This window comes from Dendrobium catenatum, unplaced genomic scaffold (assembly GCF_001605985.2).
Source record: "Dendrobium catenatum unplaced genomic scaffold, ASM160598v2 fragScaff_scaffold_621, whole genome shotgun sequence".
NCBI classification, from domain to species: Eukaryota; Viridiplantae; Streptophyta; class Magnoliopsida; order Asparagales; family Orchidaceae; genus Dendrobium; species Dendrobium catenatum.
In genome coordinates, this window is record NW_021319083.1 from 21,293,641 (window position 1) to 21,316,907 (window position 23,267).

At 38.3% G+C, this 23,267-nt stretch overlaps 1 protein-coding gene across 1 annotated transcript in view; it reads left to right on the forward strand.

Moving 5' to 3' along the window:
• Positions 1-919: 919 nt before the first annotated feature.
• Positions 920-23,267, forward strand: part of LOC110104699 (deoxycytidylate deaminase) — a 25,851-nt gene continuing 3,503 nt past the window's right edge. The window contains exons 1-5 of the mRNA XM_020833924.2: positions 920-1,207; positions 1,276-1,351; positions 11,080-11,119; positions 11,802-11,860; positions 12,052-12,089. Coding sequence (XP_020689583.1) covers positions 1,017-1,207; positions 1,276-1,351; positions 11,080-11,119; positions 11,802-11,860; positions 12,052-12,089 — 404 coding nt within the window. The 5' untranslated portion in view covers positions 920-1,016. The remainder of the gene's footprint in view (positions 1,208-1,275; positions 1,352-11,079; positions 11,120-11,801; positions 11,861-12,051; positions 12,090-23,267) is intronic.

Below are 23,267 nucleotides of genomic sequence, written 5' to 3' on the forward strand. Positions count from 1 at the left end.
CCAATATGCATTTTAACATAATACATACATATTGATAAGTACACTTTATTGATTTATACCAATTAAATAATTGTATTGAAAGACATGATAATTGTTATTATATGATTAATATGATTTGGCATTAGTATAGTATAAAAGTAAGAAATGATGGCTAGAAATGATTAAGTAATTCAAGTTGGCTAGAGACATAGTAATCTACACTTAAGGGTAAGTCGATAGGCTTTCCTTTAAATAAGATTCATGGTACAATCCTAAATAATATGATGGGAGGCACAAAACTAATAAACAAACCTTAGGTTTGAATCGAGTATGAACTTTATTCTAACCCAATTTCTATATCTGAAACGTGTTCCATCTAAGTTCAAACAAGATTAAAAAATATAGTATAAGATTTAAACCTTATTCAAAGCTAGGTCGAACTTAAGTTCAAACTTCTTAACATCATTCGCATTTTGTTTTTAAACCTACAGTTCTAACGTAATGTTTGAATCTCGTGTTGGAACGCCACTATCAAATTCTTCTTCTTTCAGTGGAGTTTTCCATTTAAAACTTGCTGATATTATTATAAATAACGAGCAATGGGATTTAAAAAATCTAATACATATATATTTTTTTAAAGCGAAATATCTATTGTTAAATCCTTATATCTACTTATTTAACACTTAAATTTTAAATTTTCATAAAAATACTATTAATATTTATTTTTTAAAGTGAAATATATATTTTCATGCACATTTATTAATGTGATTGAGAAATTCAAATATTATATAAATAAACATAAAAATTGAAATATTAGATATATAAATGTATAAAAATTGTATAATATTTATCTAAATCTCCCTAAAAAATAATTATATCATAATTTTATAAATAAGTAACATTTGAGTTTTATTAACTAATAAAAGTTGCTTCCTTCATACGCGCCACCCTTTAGCCTGCTTTTCCGGCGCCAAGCTCACTTTCCCGCCATTTCCACTCCGCAAATCTGCTCTGCTCTTCTACCCCTATTGCCGGCCATGATTAGCGCAAAGGATTTCGTCCTCGTATCTATCTCTGCTGCCCTCGGTGCTTTATCTTCGGTGATTGCATTTCGATTCATCTCCTCCAATCCAAAGAGGCCCCGCCCTCGCTGTTTCTCCGCTTCCGAGAACGCTTCCGTCGAGGGTTCCCAAGCTCGGAGTCCCTTCGATCCTTCCAAGCGCAAGGGGTAAGCTTACTTTCGGATCGCAACTTCTATCTGATTCTGTTAAAGCTGACAATTTTAAGAGAGTTTAGGTATCTTTCCTGGGACGACTATTTCATGGCGATTGCATTCCTGTCCGCTAAGCGATCTAAGGATCCAAACCGTCAGGTTAGGATTTTGCTATTTCTTTTCCTATTATTTCTGTTCTTTTTTTAAGCCAGTCAATACATTCTCTTTGTTTTGTGACGTACCTTGAACGCAGCAGTTCGCCGGAGATGGTACCTGCAAGAAAACTAGAGCAAAACAAAGGGCAATGGAACAGTAAAACTGGATATATTTCTTCTAGAATGAGCTTTTCCTATGACTTTTCTACCTATATATATCTCTATTGGGTGTTTTACTACTATGGGAAAAAGGAAAAAACGTAAAGTAAGGGAAAACAGGGAACGCGCATAATAGAAAGGGAAAAGTAGCAGGAGGATTGCAATAGTGGACGGTCTCCTGGTCATGCGGAACATGATAGTCCTCATCAAGTCTCCCCGTCTTCAGAAAAACTCGCTTCCGGCGAGTTTAAGATAGTATCAGCAGCATCTGGGGGGTGATAGCGGTAAATGTCAGAGACATTGAAAGTGGACGATATTTGGACGCTGGTGGTTAAGTCAATGACATAGACATTGTCATTAATCTTCCCTAGGATAGGAAATGGCCCGATTTTTTTGGGGCTCAACTTGGAATAAGTTCCTGAAGGAAAACGCTCCCTTCGAATGCGGAGCATTACTAAATCGCCCAGGCTAAACAGCTGCTGACGCCTGTGTTCATCGGCTGCTTGCTTGTATTTGAGGTTGGACTCATTCAACTTGGCTCGAACTTTGTCAACAACGTCCTTGTACTGATCGGCAGATTGTGCGGCACCTGAACTCCGGCATTTTGGTAGGACAGCGACGTCAACTATGTGATTGGGCATCTTTGTATACACAATGCTGAATGGGCAGTGACCCGTAGACCGATTCGGCATTGAGTTAAATGCGAACTCGGCTTGGCTTAACATCTCCTCCCATTTCTTTGGATGATCCTGGACTAGGCAACGCAACATGTTCCCAAGTGTGCGGTTGACGACTTCAGTCTGCCCATCGGTATGCGGGTGATAGGCGGAGCTGAGTTTGAGTTCAGTGTGCGAGCGCTTCCACAGTTCCCTCCAAAAATGGCTGATGAATTTAACATCACGGTCGGACGTGATGCTACAAGGTATGCCGTGTAAGTGAATAATTTCTTTAAAGAAAAGTCGTGCAACATGGTTGGCGTCGAAGGTCTTTTTACAGGGAACGAAGTGAGTCGTTTTTGAAAACCTATCAACAACCACTATAATAGAATCAGCTCCACCTTTGGTGCGGGGAAGGCCTAGAACGAAGTCGATGCTAAGGTCTTCCCAGATTGAATCCGGTGTGGGAAGAGGCATGTATAATCCCGTATTCTGTGCCGTTCCCTTATATGTTTGACAAACCGAGCACCGTTCTATATACCGAGAAACATCTCTGGATAAATGGGGCCAGTAAAATCGCATTTGCAATTGAGCGAGCGTTTTATCCTGTCCGGCATGGGCAGCTAGGCCTCCTCAATGTGCCTCTTTAATAAGATATGGTCTCCAAGAAGAATTAGGAACACACAGGCAATTGGCTTTAAATAAAAAGCCGTGGCGGATGCTATAATCACCTCGAGGTTGGTCCGTTGAGCACTGCTCCCAGTAAGCACTGAAATCGGCATCAGTAGCATAAAGGCATTTCATCTTCTATAAGCCGGTTACCTCCGTCTCAAGACGGCTAAGCAGTGCAGCCCGCCGGCTAAGGGCATCAGCCACCCTGTTCAACTTTCCTGCCTTATGCTGTAAGACAAAAGTAAATTTCTGGAGAAAAAACAATCCAACGAGCGTGCATGCGGCTTATATTTTTTTGGTTATTGATGTACTGAAGGGCCTGATTGTCACTACACAGTACAAAGTCCTGGTGAAGTAAGTAATGTTCCCACTGCTTCAAGGCTCTAACGACAGTGTAAAGTTCCTGTTCATAAGCAGACCATTTTTGTCGGGCGGGACTTAACTTCTCACTAAAAAATTCAACTGGCTTGGACTCCTGCGATAGAACAGCGCCTATTCCCACCGCCGACGCATCTGTGTCCACGTGAAAGGGCTTTTCAAAGTTCGGCAATGCTAGGACGGGAGCTGAACATAAGGCCACCTTTATAGTCTCAAAGCTGTTTTGTTGGTCCAAGGTCCACTTGAAGCTGCTAGCTTTTAAGCAATCTGTAATGGGGGCTACTAGAACACTAAACCCCCTGATGAAGCGTCTATAGAAATTCGCTAACCCATGAAAATTGAGTACGTCGAACAAGGACTGCGGCACGGGCCAATCTCTAATAGCTTTCACCTTTCTAGGATCCACTTCGACACCTCTGTCGGAGAGAATAAAACCCAAGAAATGGACGCTAGAAGCGGCGAACTCACACTTGGGTAAGTTCACATAAAGTTTGTGTTGCCGCAATGTTTGCAAAATTTCAGTGAGGTGTTCAAGGTGATCTGAAAAATTAGTACTAAAAACAAGAATATCATCGAAATAGGCAACACAAATCTTCCCCAAAAACAGTTGTAACACTTCATGCATCAGCCTCATAAATGTAGAAGGCGCATTGCAAAGCCCGAAGGGCATTAGCTTCCATTCGTATAAGCCATCACAAGTCTTGAATGCGGTCTTCCATTCGTCACTTGGACGAATACGGATTTGGTGATAGCCGCTTCGCATATCAAGTTTGGAGAAGACAGAGGCACCGGCCAAACGATCTAGCAAGTCGGAGACTCGGGGTACGGGAAATCTATACTTCACAGTGATTTTATTAATGGCGCGGCTGTCCACACACATACGCCACTGGCCGTCTTTCTTCGGCACTAACAAGGCAGGTTCCACACAGGGGCTCAAGTTATGCTGGATCAATTGTTTGTCAAGTAGCTCCTTGATGATTTCCTATAAGATTGAGCACTCTCTGGGACTCATACGATAATAAGGGAGATTCGGCAACGTGGCGCCGGGGACAAACTTAATTTGATGTTGCAGGGAGCGGAGAGGTGGTAGTCCTGGTGGTAACTTGGAAGGAATCACATCAGCAAACTGATCCAGAATCTTGCAGATTTCCACGAGATATTGAGTAGTAGCAACTTCTTTGTTGTTGTCAGATACAACTAGCGCCATGAGCGTCTTAACATCCTGCCGTGACTGCACCAAAAGCTTACCCGAGACCATATAAGTCGCGTTATGAGCAGGGGTTGAGCTGGATAATGTGGGTGTCTGCGGACACAATCTAAGTTTCTTTCCTTTCCAATCAACTGTATAGACATTCTGTCTGCAGTCATAAATGGCTCCCATATCATACTGCCATGGTCGGCCCAAGATAAGATGGCAGATGTCCATCTCAATTATGTTGCAGATAAATTCACATACATAGTGTTTCCCAATTGAGAATGTAACACGACACATCTCCGTCACTGTTACCTCCATACCCTTCTTGATCCAGCTAACCTTGTAAGGATGGGGATTGCTTGTGGTCTTGAGTTGTAATGCTTGCACTACGGAGTGGGAGATCACATTTTCCGTACACCCACTGTCAATTAGTAGTTCACATACTTTTCCCTGTATAGTGCATCGGGTCTTGAACAAGGCATTTCGCTGGGAGTGAGTCGGAGTGCGGGGTGCTAGTAGAAGCTTTTAGATGACACAGATAAGTGGTTCACCTTCGTCGCCGTGCACATCTTCAATTCCAACGTCGGATTCTAACTCAGCTGAGGTCGGAATTCCCTCTGTGGCAGGAGTCTCTCCCTCTAATATTTGAATTCGTTGATGATTCGGACACTCATTGGACTTGTGTCCTGGTTGGAAACATCTGTAGCATTTCAGAGTTCCAGGTTTGCTATAGGGATTATCCCTTGCAGGGACTGGTGCCTTAAATGGGCCTTTAGGTTCAACAGTAGTATCAAGGTTTTGATTTGGAGAGTTGGTAGTGGTAGTGGCGCGGGAAATTGAAGCTGGACTACTAGTATGCGGACTGGTTTTTGAATTATGAGCATAGGAGTCGGCGTAAGCCCGCCTGGAAGAATTGCCTGAAGCGCTGCCGCGGGAGTGACGCAGTAATTGGTTTTCAGCTTTTAAAGCGAAGTTCACCGCCTGGGATAAGGTCCAGACGGAATTGAGTTCTAATTTATCCAGTATTAGGTCCCTCATACCACCAATGTATCTCGCAACGAGCTGATTCTCAGATTCCTGGAGGTTGTTTCGAGCACTCAAACGGTAAAACTCCTCTGTATACTCATTTACAGCTCGATGTCCCTGAGAACAGTGTTGGTACTGTAGATATAATATTTGCTCATAATCTGTAGGTAGGAAATGTCCTCGGAGAAGTTGCTTCATTCGCTGCCAACTGCGAACGGGTCCTCTTCCCTCTCTCCGGCGAGATTGTAACAACTGTAACCACCACGCACTTGCGCCGCCCTTCAATCGACTGGCCACGTATTTGACTTGCTTGTCAGGGATGATCTCCATATACTCAAAGAATGCTTCGACCGATCTTTCCCAGTCTAGATAATCCTCAATATGTAGCCGTCCTTCGAAGAAGGGAATATCCAATTTCATCCGAAATTTGCCCGAAGGAGGAGGACGCTGGACTCGGTATATGGGGCGATCATAAAATCGATGAACTACATCATCTCCAGAATCAGTAAATCCTTGGTGTTGATGGAAATCAATGTCTTCATCGTATTTCGTAACTTCCACGGGATCATGACGCGGTGGTCGGTGAGGAAATGTCCTGACCGGCGGGGCTCGGGGTGGACGGATCTCATGCACTTGATTTCCTCGCTCTGGTGCGGCCTGTGGTTGGACCTGTGGAAGAGCATTGCTGATAGAAGCTTTAAGCTCTCGTATGTCATTCCGTAACTCAGTTGAGAGACGGAGGAAGTCCGTTCTCAGTTCATTCAGTTGCCGTGTGAAGCTAGCTTGCGCTACCCACACGTCATCCACACTTCGATCATCGTCAGGAGCTCGACGAGATGTTTCCGCAGCCATGAATCCGGATGCCGGCTCTGATACCAACCTGACGTACCTTGAACGCAGCAGTTCGCCGGAGATGGTACCTGCAATAAAACTAGAGCAAAACAATGGGCAATGGAACATTAAAACTGGATATATTTCTTCTAGAATGAGCTTTTCCTATGACTTTTCTACCTATATATCTCTATTGGGTGTTTTACTACTATGGGAAAAAGGAAAAAAATGTAAAGGGAAAACAGGGAACGTGCATAACAGAAAGGGAAAAGTAGCAGGAGGATTGCAATAGTGGACGGTCTCCTGGTCGTGCGGAACATGATCGTCCTCATCATTTTGTCATTTCTTAGGGGATTTGTATCTTTGAGTAAGATTTAGTAAATCCATTAAATCCGATTTAGATAATCCGAGGGTGTTAAATTAAAAAAAAATGGTATGCCAGTTGTTAAATCTAGCTAAAACCTAATAAAATATTTGACTGTCGGCTTCTGGATTTAGTATCTAAATGTGCGTATAATTTATCCAGAGTAATGTAAATAATGTCTGGTATCAAGCCTAAGCAGATCCAAAAAAAACTAATTAGAAAGGGCAACATGATGATAAATAGAATAATGTTACCTAATATTCTATCAAGAATATAATCAATATTAATTTTTAAGAATCAATATTTAAGATAAGAAACAACAAAAAACTTTAATGATGTTTAAAAGGTGAAAAACCCCAACCAAAATCACGCAATCAAAGTGGATGTTAATAAGTGAAAGCAGTAAAATGACAAAATCGATAAAAGAAATAAGCCATGTCTTATTTTTAAATCCTCTTGTGCAAGACACATGAATAGTTTTGAAACAAGAAAATGTGTCACATGCCCTAAAAAATAACAAAATAAGCAGCATTAATGAACAACAATCGCAATATCATCAAACACAAAAATATACACACTTCGTGATTATACTCCCTCTATAACTTTGTAAATCTAAAAGTTCCTCATCCAAATCAACTCTTCAAAATTATAAGCAAAGCTTTAACTTCTTTAACAAAAATACAACCATGCTGAATTTCAACAAAATTGAAATAAGAATCTATGTCACACCTGATTACATCTCTTCTTAGTCAAGCAGGAGATGTTGCAGAGGCCGGCAAATCAAATACATTTCTGTTCAACACTCACTTTGATTCTAAGTAAGCATGATCAAATAAGTAGAAACCCTATTTGCCTACATTGTCACCAAACAATTTTTTTTTTCATGCTTCTCAAATAGATCTGTCACAACTATTAATACGGAAGTGTTGATAATTAAATTCATGAATATGAACTATAGAGCTTTGGGTGATCAAGACATTAATAAAAGTACACATTTTTGGTATATTGGGTCTTTTGTTCAAAGTGATGGTGAAATAGATGGGGATGTTATTAGTAGAATTCAACTTGGATGGTTGAAGTGGAGGAATGCGTCGGGCTTATTGTGTGATAGAAAAGTCCCCCTCAAACTTAAGAGAAAATTCTATAATATGGTGGTTTGACCTGTAGTGCTTTATGGTGCAGAGTGTTGGCCATTAAAAGAGAAGCATAATATTAAGTTAGTGTTGCAGAGATGAGGATGCTCAGGTGGATAAGTGATTTTACTCTTAGAGACAGGATACGAAATGAGCATATATATGAAATGGTTGGAGTAGCTCCATTGGAAGATAAGATTAGAGAGAGTCGCCTTAGATGATTTGGTCACATAAAATGGCGGCCTTCCGATGACTTGGTTAGGAAAGTATATGTATTAGATTTAACTTATTTTAAGAAAGGTAAAGGGATTTAAATGAGAATTTAACTCTTAGCAGGACACAATGGAGAAAAAAGATTCATGTAGCTGACCCCACATAGTGGGATAAAAACTTGATGTTGTTATTGTTGTATGAACTATAGAGCTTCTAACCAATATCTTATATAGCTAACAAATACCATAAACCTTTAATATATATCATAAACATCCTTCTTCTTTGAAATACCAAAACTATGCAACATAATACTAAGATGAAGGATAAGATCTTATTACAATGCTGCATCCCAATCTGCTCTCCTCCATTATCTGAAATAATAGTCAAAATAATATCTGATGAGCTATAACACTCAATGAAATAAATAAGTCTAATACATAGTTCAAAATCTTAGCAAAAAAATATATAAAATAAAAAGAATATGTCCTACTAATTTTTTTAATAGCATCAATAGTAATAATTATTGCACGAAATGTCAAATTAAAGCATGAATTGGTAATTGAAATAGTACGTGATACAATCCTAAGCAATAAGCATGAATGCCTACGAGGAGTTAAACTATAACCATCAAGTGTCCAAACATTCAATGCCTAATACGAGTCAAATGCTAGTGTAAATTGTAGTTTTACTTCAATATTCTTATTTTCATTCTTATTTATCTTAATCCTATTGTCATATAATAGTTGTCTAGTTTTGACATATTTATAAATTATATGATCTTAATTTAGCTTGTCGCCCATCATAACCGTCAATAAGAGTTGGATTTGATTCAACATAGCAGTTATTGAATGAACCCTCGATTGTGCTTGGACTAATTTAACATGCAATTATTGATTGTTGGGAACCCTTGTTGGCATGTAAATATAGTCTCTCATTAGCCGTTTTGCTTCTTGTTGCACAGTTCATTATAGTTTGACAACTTTTCCCATAAGTTATGACTAGATTTCTATTAGACCAGTCCAGCCGATCCACGCGGGACCGGCCTAGGCGCGATGAGGCGGAAGCCTCCTCCTCCTGATTCAGTCACACGCCCCGGTGAAGCAAACAAAGCAATTTAGGAAGGCTTTTTCAAGGATTTGGGAGGGAAATTTGAATGTAGGGACTGTTTAGGGATTTTCTTTTGATTTGTATGCATTAAATATTTTGTTTTCCTAGGGTTAGGGCATCTTGAATTTGGTTGAAATTTGAGATCTCTTGAATTAGGTTTTTCTTTGGGCTCTAGCGGCGTCTAGAGATTTGGGAGAGATCGGTCCTCCTCTCAAATTGAGGATCAATTGTATCTTGCTATTTTTCGCTTCTATTTCATCAAATATTATAAATTTCTACTTTTTTCCTGGTTTTGTGTGGATTTTTGTGGAGAATTCTCGCTGTTTTTGAAGAATGCTAGGAAATACTTGAGATCTTCAAAGTGTTTCCTATCAAATTGGTATCAGAGCATTCTTAAAAATAGGTTTGTGTTTAATGCTGGATATCAATGTAAGGACTGAACTCTTCAGGTTCTCACCGTCTGTGATGACAAGAAAACTGAGGGAGGTGAGGGGGAGTTAAATGAAGAGATGGAGGAGAAGTTGCATTTGGATTTGGCCGAGGTTTTTCTGAATTCAGTAGTATGATTCACTTTGAATCATACGATGAAAGTAAATGGGGAAATAGCAGGCATGGAGGTGGTTGTTTTGATTGACAGTGGGGCTACCCATAATTTCATTTTCACTCAGGTCGTCAACCAACTGCGAGTGAAATTGGTGGACACCGGTTGTTATGGGGTGATGATGGGTACATGGAAGGTGGAGAAAGGCCAGGGGATCTGTAGAGGAGTGGTGTTAACCATCCAGGGGATTCAGGTAAGGGGGGATTTTCTCCCACTAGAGTTAGGAAGTACTGATGTCATCCTAGGAATGAAATGATTACAAACCTTGGGGGAAAACCAAGGACAATTGGGGAGCACTCACGATGGAATTAATGGTGGATGGGAGACAGGTGGTTATAAGGGGAGATTCAGTGCTATTCAAAGCCATGGTATCACTTAAGACCATGGTTAGGAGCCTACAAGAGGTGGGGGAAGATTATCTGGTGGGACTACACAAGCTAGATGTGATCAGGAAGGAGGAGGGAGGGGATGTTTCTCTTTCAGGGCAACCCCTAATTCAGCAATTTGGTAAGGATTTTCAGCCACCTCAAGGATGTCCACCTCCACCAGAACACGAGCATATCTCCACCTTGAGGACAAGGTGGATCTTCGGGAGGGGATTATTGTTAGATCGGTCCAATGGACCGGTCCAACCGGTCTACGCGGGATCGGTCCAGGCGCGACGAGGCGGAAGCCTCCGCCTCCCGATTCAGCCGCATGCCCCGCTGAAGAAAACAAAGCAATTTAGGAAGGATTTTTGAGGGATTTGGGAGGGGAATTTGAATCTAGGGACTGTTTAGGGATTTCCTTTTGATTTGTATGCATTAAATACTTTGTTTTCCTAGGGTTAGGGCATTTTGAATTTGGCTAAAATTTGAGATCTCTTGAATTAGGTTTTTCTTTGGGCTTTAGCGGCGTCTAGAGATTTGGGAGAGATCGATCCTCCTCTCGAATTGAGGATCAATTATATTTGCTATTTTGGCTTCTATTTCATCAAATAATGTAAATTTCTACTGTTTTCTTGGTTTTGTGTGAATTTTTGTGAATAATTCTCGCTGTTTTTGAAGAATGCTAGGAAATACTTGAGATCTTCAAGTGTTTCCTATCAATTTCCTTTTTAACATTAGTATCATAAGCATTTAAAAATATATATAGCTTTGTTATGAATATGTTATAAAAAATCTGCATTAATATGTATTCAAAGCACAATCATGATAACATGTGAAAATAATATATAATTGCTTAATATGCATGACGGAAAGTGAAACAATCATGGAACTTATGTTTATAGAAGTTATATTAATATGCTTACAAATTTACTTATAAGATCCCAGTCATTTATTCTTTTATGTTTACATCTGTTTCTGTTTATTCTCCTTGTTTAGCTATCCATTTATTAATCATTTATTACGTTGTAGGTTGGTGCATGCCTAGTAAGTCAAAATGGAATAATTCTTGGTAAGTTATTTTCAGTTATTTCTTTTAAATATTTTCCTGTAAAGAAACAACTGTTTTCGCTTCTATTTATTTTGATATGCAATGTCTAAGAAGGTGTGAGCAGCGCTCTGTTCATATGATTTATATCATTTCGGGACTGGATCGCCCCTGGAGAAGGACAACACATAACTTAGCATAGAGTGCACAAAATTTTCTACCTAAACTAGAATTAATGCCAAATACTGCTTTAAGAAGGAATTGATGGGAAAGAAAGATTCATAAGCTGAATCCAAGTATTTGGGTTAAGTTTTCTTAAGCTGTTGCTGCAGCTAATGATAATGAAAGTTAAATGATTCTATTAGATAAGTATTCTCTACTTGTTGCTGTTGCTTTAAGAAGAGCCTTTCAGTTTTTAATAAGTTTCTATTAAACTTGGTGTAAGCTCTCCCTTCAAGAAGGGAAATTGCAACATCATGGATTTTGACCTTTTTGCTTTTCAAATTAACACTTACCATGAAACTATTGTTCAAAAGCAGCTCTGAGAATTGAGCTGTTTTAATTCGCTACTTTACTGTAAAATGCATGATTAAAATTCTTATAATGTACTTGCAATTCTCGAGTCCAACTATTTGCCACCATTGCCAGGTTAGAACTCAAATTGAAATTTATGGCGCTGTTGGTTTTTATTCTCTTCTTATATCAGGAATTGGGTACAATGGATTTCCAAGAGGTTGCTCTGATGACAAGCTGCCCTGGGCAAAGGTTGTCTCTTCAGATTACCCAAATAGTTGAGTTCTTGTAACACATGAAACTACATTCTCGAGAAATGATTAGTTTTTTTTACAGTAAAAAGTAAAACCTAAAAAACTTTCCAACACTTCACCAAAATAACAAGCTTACATTGCAGTCAGATTTACTCCGCTTCAACTAATTTTGTTTTCTCCCTGCAACAGATATCTGTTAACGGAGATCAATTGGAAACTAAGTATCCGTGAGTGGCTTTTTACTTGTCTCTTTTGGCCCATTACATTATGGCATTCCATTTATTTATGTCAGTCTTTTTCAAAATCTTATTATTGATTTTGGATGACTGCTAAAAAAGTGGTATTTTAAGTCAATTAATCCTTGTTAAGCTTCTTGATCTACATCAAGAAGGGAAAGGCATCTTTTGAGTAGGTGTGGACTCCTTAAAGAAGAAGAAGGAGAAGAAGAGATACTAGAAAAGAACGAAATTAGAAATCTTATTTCCTGAATTCAATTACAACATTTTGGATCTATTTATAGAGGTTTACATGAACCGGTTTTGGGTTTAATAGATGTTCGGATTAGCTGGTTTAATACAAGTAAAATAAATGAACTAAAAATGGGTTTGAGACCGGTTTAATGTTGAAATAAATTGAACCACGACTTGTTATAGCCAGCCAGTTGTTATAAAGCTCCCAATCTCTAAATGATTTGCTTCCTTCTTCTTCTATGATAGACTTTAAGTATTTTATTATCTTGATGATAATTTTTTAAATTGTTCACACATTATTGACATTGTTGTTGTACTATATTTTAATCCCAAAAATATATTGTTGCTTAACACTCCCATCGACATGAAAAACAACCTTGTTCTCAAGGTTGAGAGATGGAAAAAAGATAGAAAGAGCTTCATGCATAACCATTGGTACCAAGTATCTACAGATCCTTCAAAGATAAAAAGAAGCTATCTTAACAAGATGATAATCATGAGTGTTGTGAAAATCAAAGTATTCCTGTGCTTTAAACATCCATGTTTTGATGTTGAATTCATTAAAGTGTTGAAGTTCAATTTTCATTGATTAAAGAAAAGAGAAACTTGTAGGATATAGTGGTGGCAGTGAAGAAGGGATTCGATCAGCGGAATCAAGGATGCCATGGAAGAGGAAGGATCTTGATGGAGCATAGGAGGTGGGTGGTCAATGCACAAACTATCAAGTTTCTTGTTAATAGAATGCATGAAAGCATGGAATTGTTGAAGTGATGAGCAGTGGAGGCAAATTGAACATTAGCTTGGTGTAGATATTTTTGGATTTCAGAGAATTTTAATTTTTGATTGGTTTGTATTGTTCTGAGAGCTTTTACCAAATTTACATTTTTCATGTTGAGAGGTCTTTGGTGGCTGGTGAAAGGGAATAAAAGATATGGTTCTTGATAACAAGAGCCGTGACCTTATAGAATCTTGAAAGAAGAAAGAGTAAATTGCAAGAATTGGGCTGTTTTTGTAGGGAGAATTAAGATCTTGATGCTGAAATGAGTTACAAAAGCTAGCTCGGGTGATGGCCCAGTGGAGAGAGGCAGAAAATCGAAAGGCTGCAGCCTTTGGTGATGAGATTTGCACCCTTTGCTAGTTCTTGATGTTGAAAAAGGAAGGTGGGTAGCAGATTCTTTGGAGAACAGCAGCTAATGGCAGATCTTGAGTTGAAATGGAGAACTGTTCTTGAGAAAAACAGCAGGTTGCTTCTGGCGAGGCTGAAGGCAGCACGGCTACTGGCTGTAGAGAAGAAAAACTGGCGGCTGAAGATAGGTGGACTGATTGGCAGCTGTCTGTAGAGGAAAAAAAGTCTGGTTGCAGTGGAAACTAATGGACAGCTAGGATAGGAGGTGAAAAAATGTGGGTTTCGGTGGAAGAGAAAGGTGGCTATCGGCTGAAAGAAGTGAGACTGCGGTGGAGACTGTTGGCTGACTAAGGTAGGTGGAGATGTGAGTTTGGTCTCAACAAGAGTCTATTTGTTAAGCTTCTTGATCGGGAAGACACTTTTTGAGTAGGTGTGGACTCCTTAAGGTAGAAGAAGGGGAATAAGAGAGATTAGAAAAGGATGAAACATAAATCTCATTTCCTGAATTCAATTACAGCATTTGGGGTCTATTTATAGAGGTTTACATGAACTGGTTTTGGGTTTAATAAAGGTTAAGACCAGTGGGTTTAATAAAGGTTAAGACCAGTGGGTTTAATGCAAGTAAAATTAAAGAACTAAAAATGGCTTTGAGATCAATTTAATACTGCAATAAATTGAACCACGAGTTGTTGTAACCATTCGGTTGTTATAGTGCTCTCAATTTTTTAAAGATTTGATTCCTTCTTTTTCTATGATAGACTTTTAAGATCTTGATCAGATTTTCTAAATTGTTCGCCCATTCTTGACATTATTGTTGTATTATCTTTGAGTTCAAAAGAATATAAACTTGCTTAACATTGTGTATTGCGGGAGATTCACCCATTCAAAGTAGAGCTTTGATTTGTTAGTTTGCATCTTTTGTCTTACATTAGAACCATTTTAAAAAGTTGATATATTTAAGAGTAGGGTGAAAAGAGAATAATCAGAATCAACAAAGTTATGTGATTATGAGACATTTGGAAAGGATAATCTTCATGATGGTATAAGTAGTCCAATCTTACACTTTCCTAAGATGAAATGCGTCTGCTGATGCTCGACTAAATCTCCAAACTTTTGCCATCATATTTACCTGATAAACAAAATAAAGATGGAATGTATAGTTACCTCACTAGTTCTACTTTTCTGACTTATTATGCAATCATTAAGTTATGCATTATGTCCTTTTGACCAACTCATTACAACACAGTTATGCTTTTAGATTAAAGAACAGAGTTCAATTTAGCACATAGTTTTTCGATACACCTATTTGGTTTAATTTTAACTAAGAAAACATGTGAACTTCTTGGTCGTTTATAGTTTGTATAGGAATGTCCGAAACACGCATTGATGTAGAACGAAAATGCAAAGCTTTGCTATGGAGAGGATCTCCTCTCCAAAATCTGAAACTGTTCCTTGCAAAAACTGAAAGAAATCTGGATTTATCCCAGCTCACAAAATCTGAAAATTTTCTTCAGGTTTTTGTTCCAAAACCTGAGAAAATTCTCAGGTTCCAAATAGAAGGAATGCTTCACGGGAGGAGGGAATTAATTTTCAGCTGGCAAGAGAAATTAGATGGGATTTGTGGGGCCCGAACAGTCTCTTTTCCAAAAATCTGACAGCAAGCCTAGGTGAGGCTTTGGGAAATTTCAGCCTTGATGGAGAAAAGACAAGCTGAGAAAAATTCTGCCTACAGGAATTAACTGGACAGCAAATTATTTGAGGGAATTTGAATTATTTCCTCAAATACTTTGATGGAAAATTTAGGATTTAATTCCAACGAGAAAACTGGCAGCAGCAATCAGGTTCGGTGGATTGGTTTCTTATGGAAATTCGAAATAATACCAAGCCACAGCAATTAAGGAGGAGGCGGGTGAATTGGCCAGATTTTGGAATTAGTTCCAATTCAGGAGGCTGAGAATGAATGGACAGAATTGACGTTAGCTTAAGGAGGTGGCTGAATTGTGGTTAGATTATTGGAATTAAAACCAATTCAAGAAACTGAAATAAGTGAATAGAAGTGGACGTGACAAATAGGAAAGGAAGAGAAGAATTAGGGAATTACTTCCTATTTTCTCTCAATAAATTTTGGAAATATTTCCAAAGAATTTTGAGTGAATGAGGGGATTAATTAGGAGCGTTAATTGGCTCTTAATTAAGCAAAGGAAAGGAGGAGGAGGGGCCAGCCTAGGAGATTCACGGGTGGATGGGGAAGGTGGCCGGTAGGTGAGGGAGTTGGCCGTGGGCTTGGATGTGAAGGATGAAGCTCGGGTGGGGTGAGATCCGACGGTTATGGTGAGGATTTTAGTGGAACTTGTTGTGGGGGAAATGTGGGGAAATTTGGTGGATGAATCGGATGTGACGAAGAAGAATAAGGAGGGTGGTGAGTGAAGACGAACATACAACAAAAGAATAAAACCACGAACTCGGCCGTCTCCAAGGTTGATGGGTGATTCGTTTTCCCTTCTTCAAGGGACTTCAATTCACGAGCCCGGACCCATCCTGCGGCTGGTGACAACTTCGATTCCTTCTCATAGGAATCTCACTCTCGTCCTCTCTCAAGAACAACACAAGTGTGGAAAACACAAAATTTTCATATCAAATTAATCATCCTATTACAATAGCTTAAGGCCCTATATATAGGCCATAACATGAGAAAATAAAAATTACAAAAATGCCCCTTGGGCCATAACACTCAAATAAACTAACCTAGGGGTAAAATAGGAAATAACATAAAATAATAGCTAACATTCATAAAATAAATTTTAAATAACAATTTAAATTAGAGCCGTCGATTTACGACGCCTCCTGTGATAGATGTGCCAGATCTTCGTGCCGATGTCCACATCATTCTCCCCAGGTGGGAGAATACTCGACTCCGTCGAGTTAGCATCACAACTTCCTAGGTACAACTTTGGACGGTTCTTTGGAGACATAGTTTCATCCTCCGAAATGGGTAATAAACCCAATGGGCACGTAAGCTCGCCAATTTCCTTAACCCGAGTCAAGGGATCACCTTCCAAACTGTCGCACTTCTTTTCGCATGCAGAAACTTGTTCACCCTCCTCGATGGCTTCACTGGCGATAGGATCAATATGGAGTTCGATGGATATCACCTCCAGAGCTTCCTCAACCTCCTCTGTTATAGGAGTGTTCACTGGGTCAGGAGAAATCTTTGCTTCTGTAGGAGTTGAAATTGAGCCAACCAAGTCTCTCTCTGCAGGATTTGCTATCACGCATTTTTCCTTGTCGACCAATTCATCTTCTTCTTCCTTGATCACTTTATTTTTTTCTTTGATTTGCACCGTGAGTGGGAAATAGAAAACTTCATTGGCCTCCTGTCATTTGTCAACTCTATCCACTCTTTCTCTGTTTCTTAGTGCCTTTTTCCTATCCTTTGATGAAGGGGATCTTGAAGAGGTGTAGAGCGATGGGTCCGTCCTACCTCACTCTAGGTCATCGAACCGTTTGACTGTCTGACGATGGTAGTCGGCTAAGTCTGCTTGAGTCTCCTTGAGATGTTGACTAATGGCGGCCACTTGACCTACCACCCAGTCTAGAGTCCTTCCAAGTCGATCCGAGTTCATGCTCTGATACCAAACTGATGTAGAACGAAAACGCAAAGCTTTGCTATGGAGAGGATCTCCTCTCCAAAATCTGAAATTGTTCCTTGCAAAAACTGAAAGAAATCTGGATTTATCCCAGCTCACAAAATCTAAAAATTTTCTTCAGATTTTTGTTCCAAAACCTGAGAAAATTCTCAGGTTCCAAGTAGAAGGAATGCTTCACGGGAGGAGGGAATTAATTTTCGGCTGGCAAGAGAAATTAGATGGGATTTGTGGGGCCCGAACAGTCTCTTCTCCAAAAATCTGACAGCAAGCCTAGGTGAGGCCTTGGGAAATTTCAGCCTTGATGGAGAAAAGACAAGCTTAGAAAAATTCTGCCTACAGGAATTAACTGGATAGCAAATTATTTGAGGGAATTTGAATTATTTCCTCAAATACTATGATGGAAAATTTAGGATTTAATTCCAACGGGAAAACTGGCAGCAGCAATCAGGTTCGGTGGGTTGGTTTCTTATGGAAATTTGAAATAATACCAAGCCACAGCAATTAAGGAGGAGGCGGGTGAATTGGCAAGATTTTGGAATTACTTCCAAATCAGGAGGCTGAGAATAAATGGACAGAATTGACGTTAGCTTAAGGAGGTGGCTGAATTGTGGTTAGATTATTGGAATTAAAACCAATTCAGGAAACTGAAATAAGTGAATAGAAGTGGACGTGACCAATAGGGAAGGAAGAGAAGAATTAGGGAATTACTTCATAATTTCTCTTAATAGATTTTGGAAATATTTCCAAAGAATTTTGAGTGAATGAGGGGATTAATTAGGAGCGTTAATTGTCTCTTAATTAAGCAAAGGAAAGGAGGAGGGGCCGGCCTAGGAGATTCACGGGTGGATGGGGAAGGTGGCCAGCGGGTGAGGGAGTTGGCCGTGGGCTTGGATGTGAAAGATGAAGCTCGGGTGGGGTGAGATCCGACGGTTATGGTGAGGATTTTAGTGGAACTTGTTGTAGGGGAAAAGTGGGGAAATTTGGTGGATGAATCGGATGTGACGAAGAAGAATAAGGAGGGTGGTGAGTGAAGACGAACATACAACAAAAGAATAAAACCACGAACCCGGCCGTCTCCAAGGTTGGTGGGTGATTCGTTTTCCCTTCTTCAAGGGACTTCAATTCACGAGCCCGGACCCATCCTGCGGCTGGTGACAACTTCAATTCCTTCCCATAGGAATCTCACTCTCGTCCTCTCTCAAGAAGAACACAAGTGTGGAAAACACAAAATTTTCATGTCAAATTAACCATCCTATTACAATAGCTTAAGGCCCTATATATAAGCCATAACATGAGAAAATAAAAATTACAAAAATGCCCCTTGGGCCATAATACTCAAATAAACTAACCTAGGGGTAAAACAGGAAATAACATAAAATAATAGCTAACATTCATAAAATAAATTTTAAATAAGAATTTAAATTAGAGCCGTCGATTTACGACGCCTCCTGTGATAGATGCGCTAGATCTTCGTGCTGATGTCCACATCACACATGCTTAATTTTTAGATATTCAAGTTATAGTAGCCTATTAAGAGGAAAATGCACTTATAAAATATGTATACGACAAATACGTTGATGACACATAAGAGATGGAGATTGAAGTGCATGATCTTGCATCCATATGGAACTTGTGGTGTCTTATGAGAGGAATGATTAATAACTTTTTACTTACTACAATTTGTATAACCTAGTGATACTTCAACCCACAAATGTCTGCTCTCCATATACGATTATCTATGGACAACTCGTTCTCATTTGTGTTTTTAGTAGGGTTGAAGTGTAGGAGGAGAAATTTCTTCTATTTGACGAGTGGTTAAGGTTGCATTCATTTGAATTGTTTGTGAGAGTCGGTTTCAAGATGTAGAGGCGGTTACATTCTTCTTGATAAATCACATATTCCTAGAGTGACCGCATATTTATGCTAAATACTAACTTGAACATTTGGGGACAACAAGATGCTATGTGCACATTGAGTGCTCCTCTTTTGTGTAGTTCTTGAAACCTTCATATGATCATTGGAAAACACCTCAAAATCACAAATATATGATTTGGATTAAACATTACTTCTAGCATTCAATTATTTGACCAAAAAATCTTATTTTAGATTATGGCTCTCATGCCTTATTTTCTTACTTTATCACTCTAAAGTATCTTTATCTATTTACTCAACTTCTGTCTTAGCATTATGCTCAACGTTATGAACATGAATTTTCTTTTCTTAGTATTATTTTACTAAGAAGATGCCATATGAGTTGACAAGGAGTGTGTTGATTTCTATTTTTAAGAATAAAGATTATGCACAAGAGTGTGTGAATTATAGAGGAATTAAGTTTATGTTTCATACATTAATATTGTTGGAGAGAGTAATTGAGCATAGGTTATGACATGATACTAATATTTTACCAAATCAATTTGGATTCATGTCGGTTAGATTTACTATGGAAGCTATACATTTGTTGAAAGGTTTGGTGGATAAATATAGAGATATTAAGGAGGATCTTCATATGATATTTATTGAGTTAGAGAAAACATATGATAATGTTCCAAGAGAAGTACTTTGAAGAGTTCTAGAAAAGAAATGAATTAATAATGCTTATATTTAAGTTATTAAGGATATGTATACTGGAGCTGTTACTTGTGTTCAAACATAAGATGGTTTAATTAGACATTTTCCTATTTTAGTTGAATTACATCAAGGATCAACTTTAAGTCCATATCTTTTTGCTTTAGTTATGGATATTCTTACAAGACATTTGCAAGAGGATGTACCATGCTGTATGCTTTTTGCTACCGATATTCTTATTGGTGATAAGACTAGAGAGAGAGAGGGTTGAACCAAAATTTGAATTTTGGAGGTCAAACTTAGTCTAAAGGTCTTTGCTTGAGTAGATCTAAAACCGAATACCTGGAGTATAATTTTAGTTAGAATAGATCTAGTTGTAGGACTGTGACAGTAGGTGATCAAGTCATTAAAGGAGTGCATGTTTTAGATATTTCGGGTCTATTGTTTAAATCGATGGTGAAATAGTTGGGAATATTATTAGTAGAATTCAAGTTGGATGGTTGAAGTAGAGGAATGCATCGAGTCTGATGTGTAATAAAAAAATACCTTTCAAACTTGAGAGAAAATTTTATAAGATGGTGGTGTGACCTTCAATGCTATAGCTCAAAATGTTGGCCATTAAAAGAGAAGCATAAAATTAAGTGTTGCGGAGATGCAGATGCTCAGGTGGATGAGTGGTTTTACGCTTTGGAGACAATGTGAAATAAGTATACACGTGAAAAGGTTGCAATAGCTCTAGTGACAGATAAGATTAGAAAGAGTCGCCTAAGATGGTTTGATTTCATAAAACGCCATCCTTCTAATGACCCGATTAGAAAAGCAAATGTATTCGGTTCAACCTATGTTAAGAAAGGCAGAGATAGACCTAAAAAGATGTTAAATGTAGAGATGGGTCTAAAAAGACTTTGTTAGAAGCTCCATCTAACAATGTTATCAGAACCTAGCGCAAAAGCTATATTACGGGAGCTCGTCGCCAATATAGTGATCTTTTACCCCTTTCACGCGCTTCTTCAGCTACATCCCGTAAACCCGCTAAACCATGGGATTTATTAAATTCAGGATTTAAGCCAAAATGGAGAAGTAACGTGATTTAAGATTCTGCAATATTTAAACTTGTCATTTTTTTTATTTGTTGGGATTTAGCCTAAATCCTGCTCAAATCCTACATCCAAGCAGATCCATGCGTATCTCCGAATGTTCTATCTTCACGAAAAGTTGCTTGAACTTCTTTTCTCTTTCATGCGCGATTGGTCTTGTCAATGCTGAGTATTCATAGTGACTTCACGCGAGAGGCCAGGGCGATATGTTGTTTGGTGATGAGGGGAAGAGACGGAGAGGTTGTTGCGCAAGAGGGAAAATCAAGAGATGCAATTGAGGGTGAAGAGACCCTTTTTTTTGTACGTCTAGTTAGTCTTCATTGATGGGAGGGTTGAATATATTGTGATCTTATAAGTGGAATCTAATACATGCTATCATGGTCAAATAAATTTCAGGACAACACATCATATTTGTGGATAATAATTTTATTTTTAGATATAACAATAATATTAGGTTGCTCTTTTATATGAGATTCCTTTTTTATAAGTGTGAATAATCATATGTTAACATCGGTTTCAATATTATAATTTATACTATCCAACTCAAACGCAACTATAAGTGCAAATACATAAGTTATTGTGGAGAAGATATGAGAAAGCTGACAGGTACTAAATAATGTCACTTTCACCTAGATTGTTATTTATTTAATAATATCCTATAGTTTATACGTGAACTAACACTATTGGCTCAATATTATATTTATGATGTATCTGTCCTTTATCACATCTCTTGTATATATTTATTTTATTTCTTTAGCCGTTGTGTTATCGTCTACCAAAATATGTAACTTCGTTCATCCTAATATCATCTCCCACCTATAGCCAATCAAAGAAGTCTAGAAAGGGTTACGTGAAATATCAATGCCAAACATTGAGCGTGTATTTCATTTGATGCTTGATCTTATGATATAAGGAGATGCTAGAGAACTTGTTTCCATACATCCTATCACTTCCCTCTAAACATTACCAAACAGCTAGAACTTCATAATCAGGTTGTGAACAAATGAACATTTGAAAAACAGGTAGCTAGAGCATAATCTATTTTCATATGTATATCATCATAGTTTTTCAACTACTAAAACTAAACTTAAAATTTTACAATCCAAGAAACTAATAACAAAACATCAACTAAAGTAAAATCATGACTCCACATATTGATTTGCAGCACAAGCCTTCTCTAATTCTCAATCCTCCTTCATCCTCTTTCTCTCTCTTCAAATAATCATCTCATTAGTCTCCTATTAAACTTGGAGCACCGATCTCAAATGTTCACTATCATCATCATTATGCTTATTTGAACTATTTGGGGAATAGAAATACATAATTCTTATATTAAACTAATTAATTTTAAATGTTAATGTTTTGAGAGTTGTTAACCTCAGAATAATAAAACAAAAAAATCTCGCGTACAAACTTTGCACCCGGCGGATCCGTGAAATTCTCCTGAAATCCTGCTGAAATCCTGCTGCAAACGGCGCCGCTCCAGTCGATTCTCCGCGATTCCTGCAGAAATCCCGTCGAGGAGTACTCATTTTGCGTCGTTAAATAGGAGCCGAAGGCTCTTCATCTTCGCTGCTCGACACACGACTCTCCTCCCGTAACTCCACCTCACTGCCTCCGTTCCAACAGCCCGATCCTCCCTCTGTTTCCACGACCAGAGCCAGCCGAACCCCACCAAGCCGCTGCTCTCTCTCCCGACCGACCTCCCTGTACCGACGCCAAAGCCGAGCTCCACTTCCTCTCCCACAACCGAACCTCTCTCCCGACCCTCTGTCCGTGCCGATCCCAAGCAAAGAGAGAGAGAGAGAGAGAGAGAGAGGAAGAAAGAGTTCTCCTACCTAGCCGTCGAAGCCTCCTCTCTGCCCGTCTCCCTTGTCCGATCGGAAGTTACGTATTTTGATCGGAAACAGGAGGTGGGGGCTCTTGACTCCGACTCCATCCTGCTGTCCGACTTCGCTCAGTCCGGCGCCATTCCCTTCCTGTCGGATCGGTTTTGATCGGAAGCGCGAATAGGAGACCGCTGGCTGTGTAGGTGGCTTTCTCCCCTTTGAGTGCTTCTTCGGTCAAATCCCTTAAAACAGAGAATTAAACTCTCTGTTAACAGAGAGTTTAATTCTCTGTTAATCATGCTTATATTCTATTTATCTCTAATTAATTTATAATTAATTTTAGGATCTAATATAATTAATTATATTTTAAATATAATTAATTATAATTAATCTATAATTAATTATAAATTAAAAAGAATATAACTTATAATTTATTTTTAGTTAAAAATAATTAGTTATAACTTGATTATAATTAATTATAATTAATGCATAATAAATTATAAATTCTAATTGATTTATGATCAATTTTAAATTAAAATATAATTAATTTTAATTAATTAATAATAGTATAATTAATTATAATTAATTGAGGTTAATTATAATTAATTATCTTTAATATTAAATTAATTATTATTAATTATAATTAATTTAAGTTAATTATAAATTAGTTT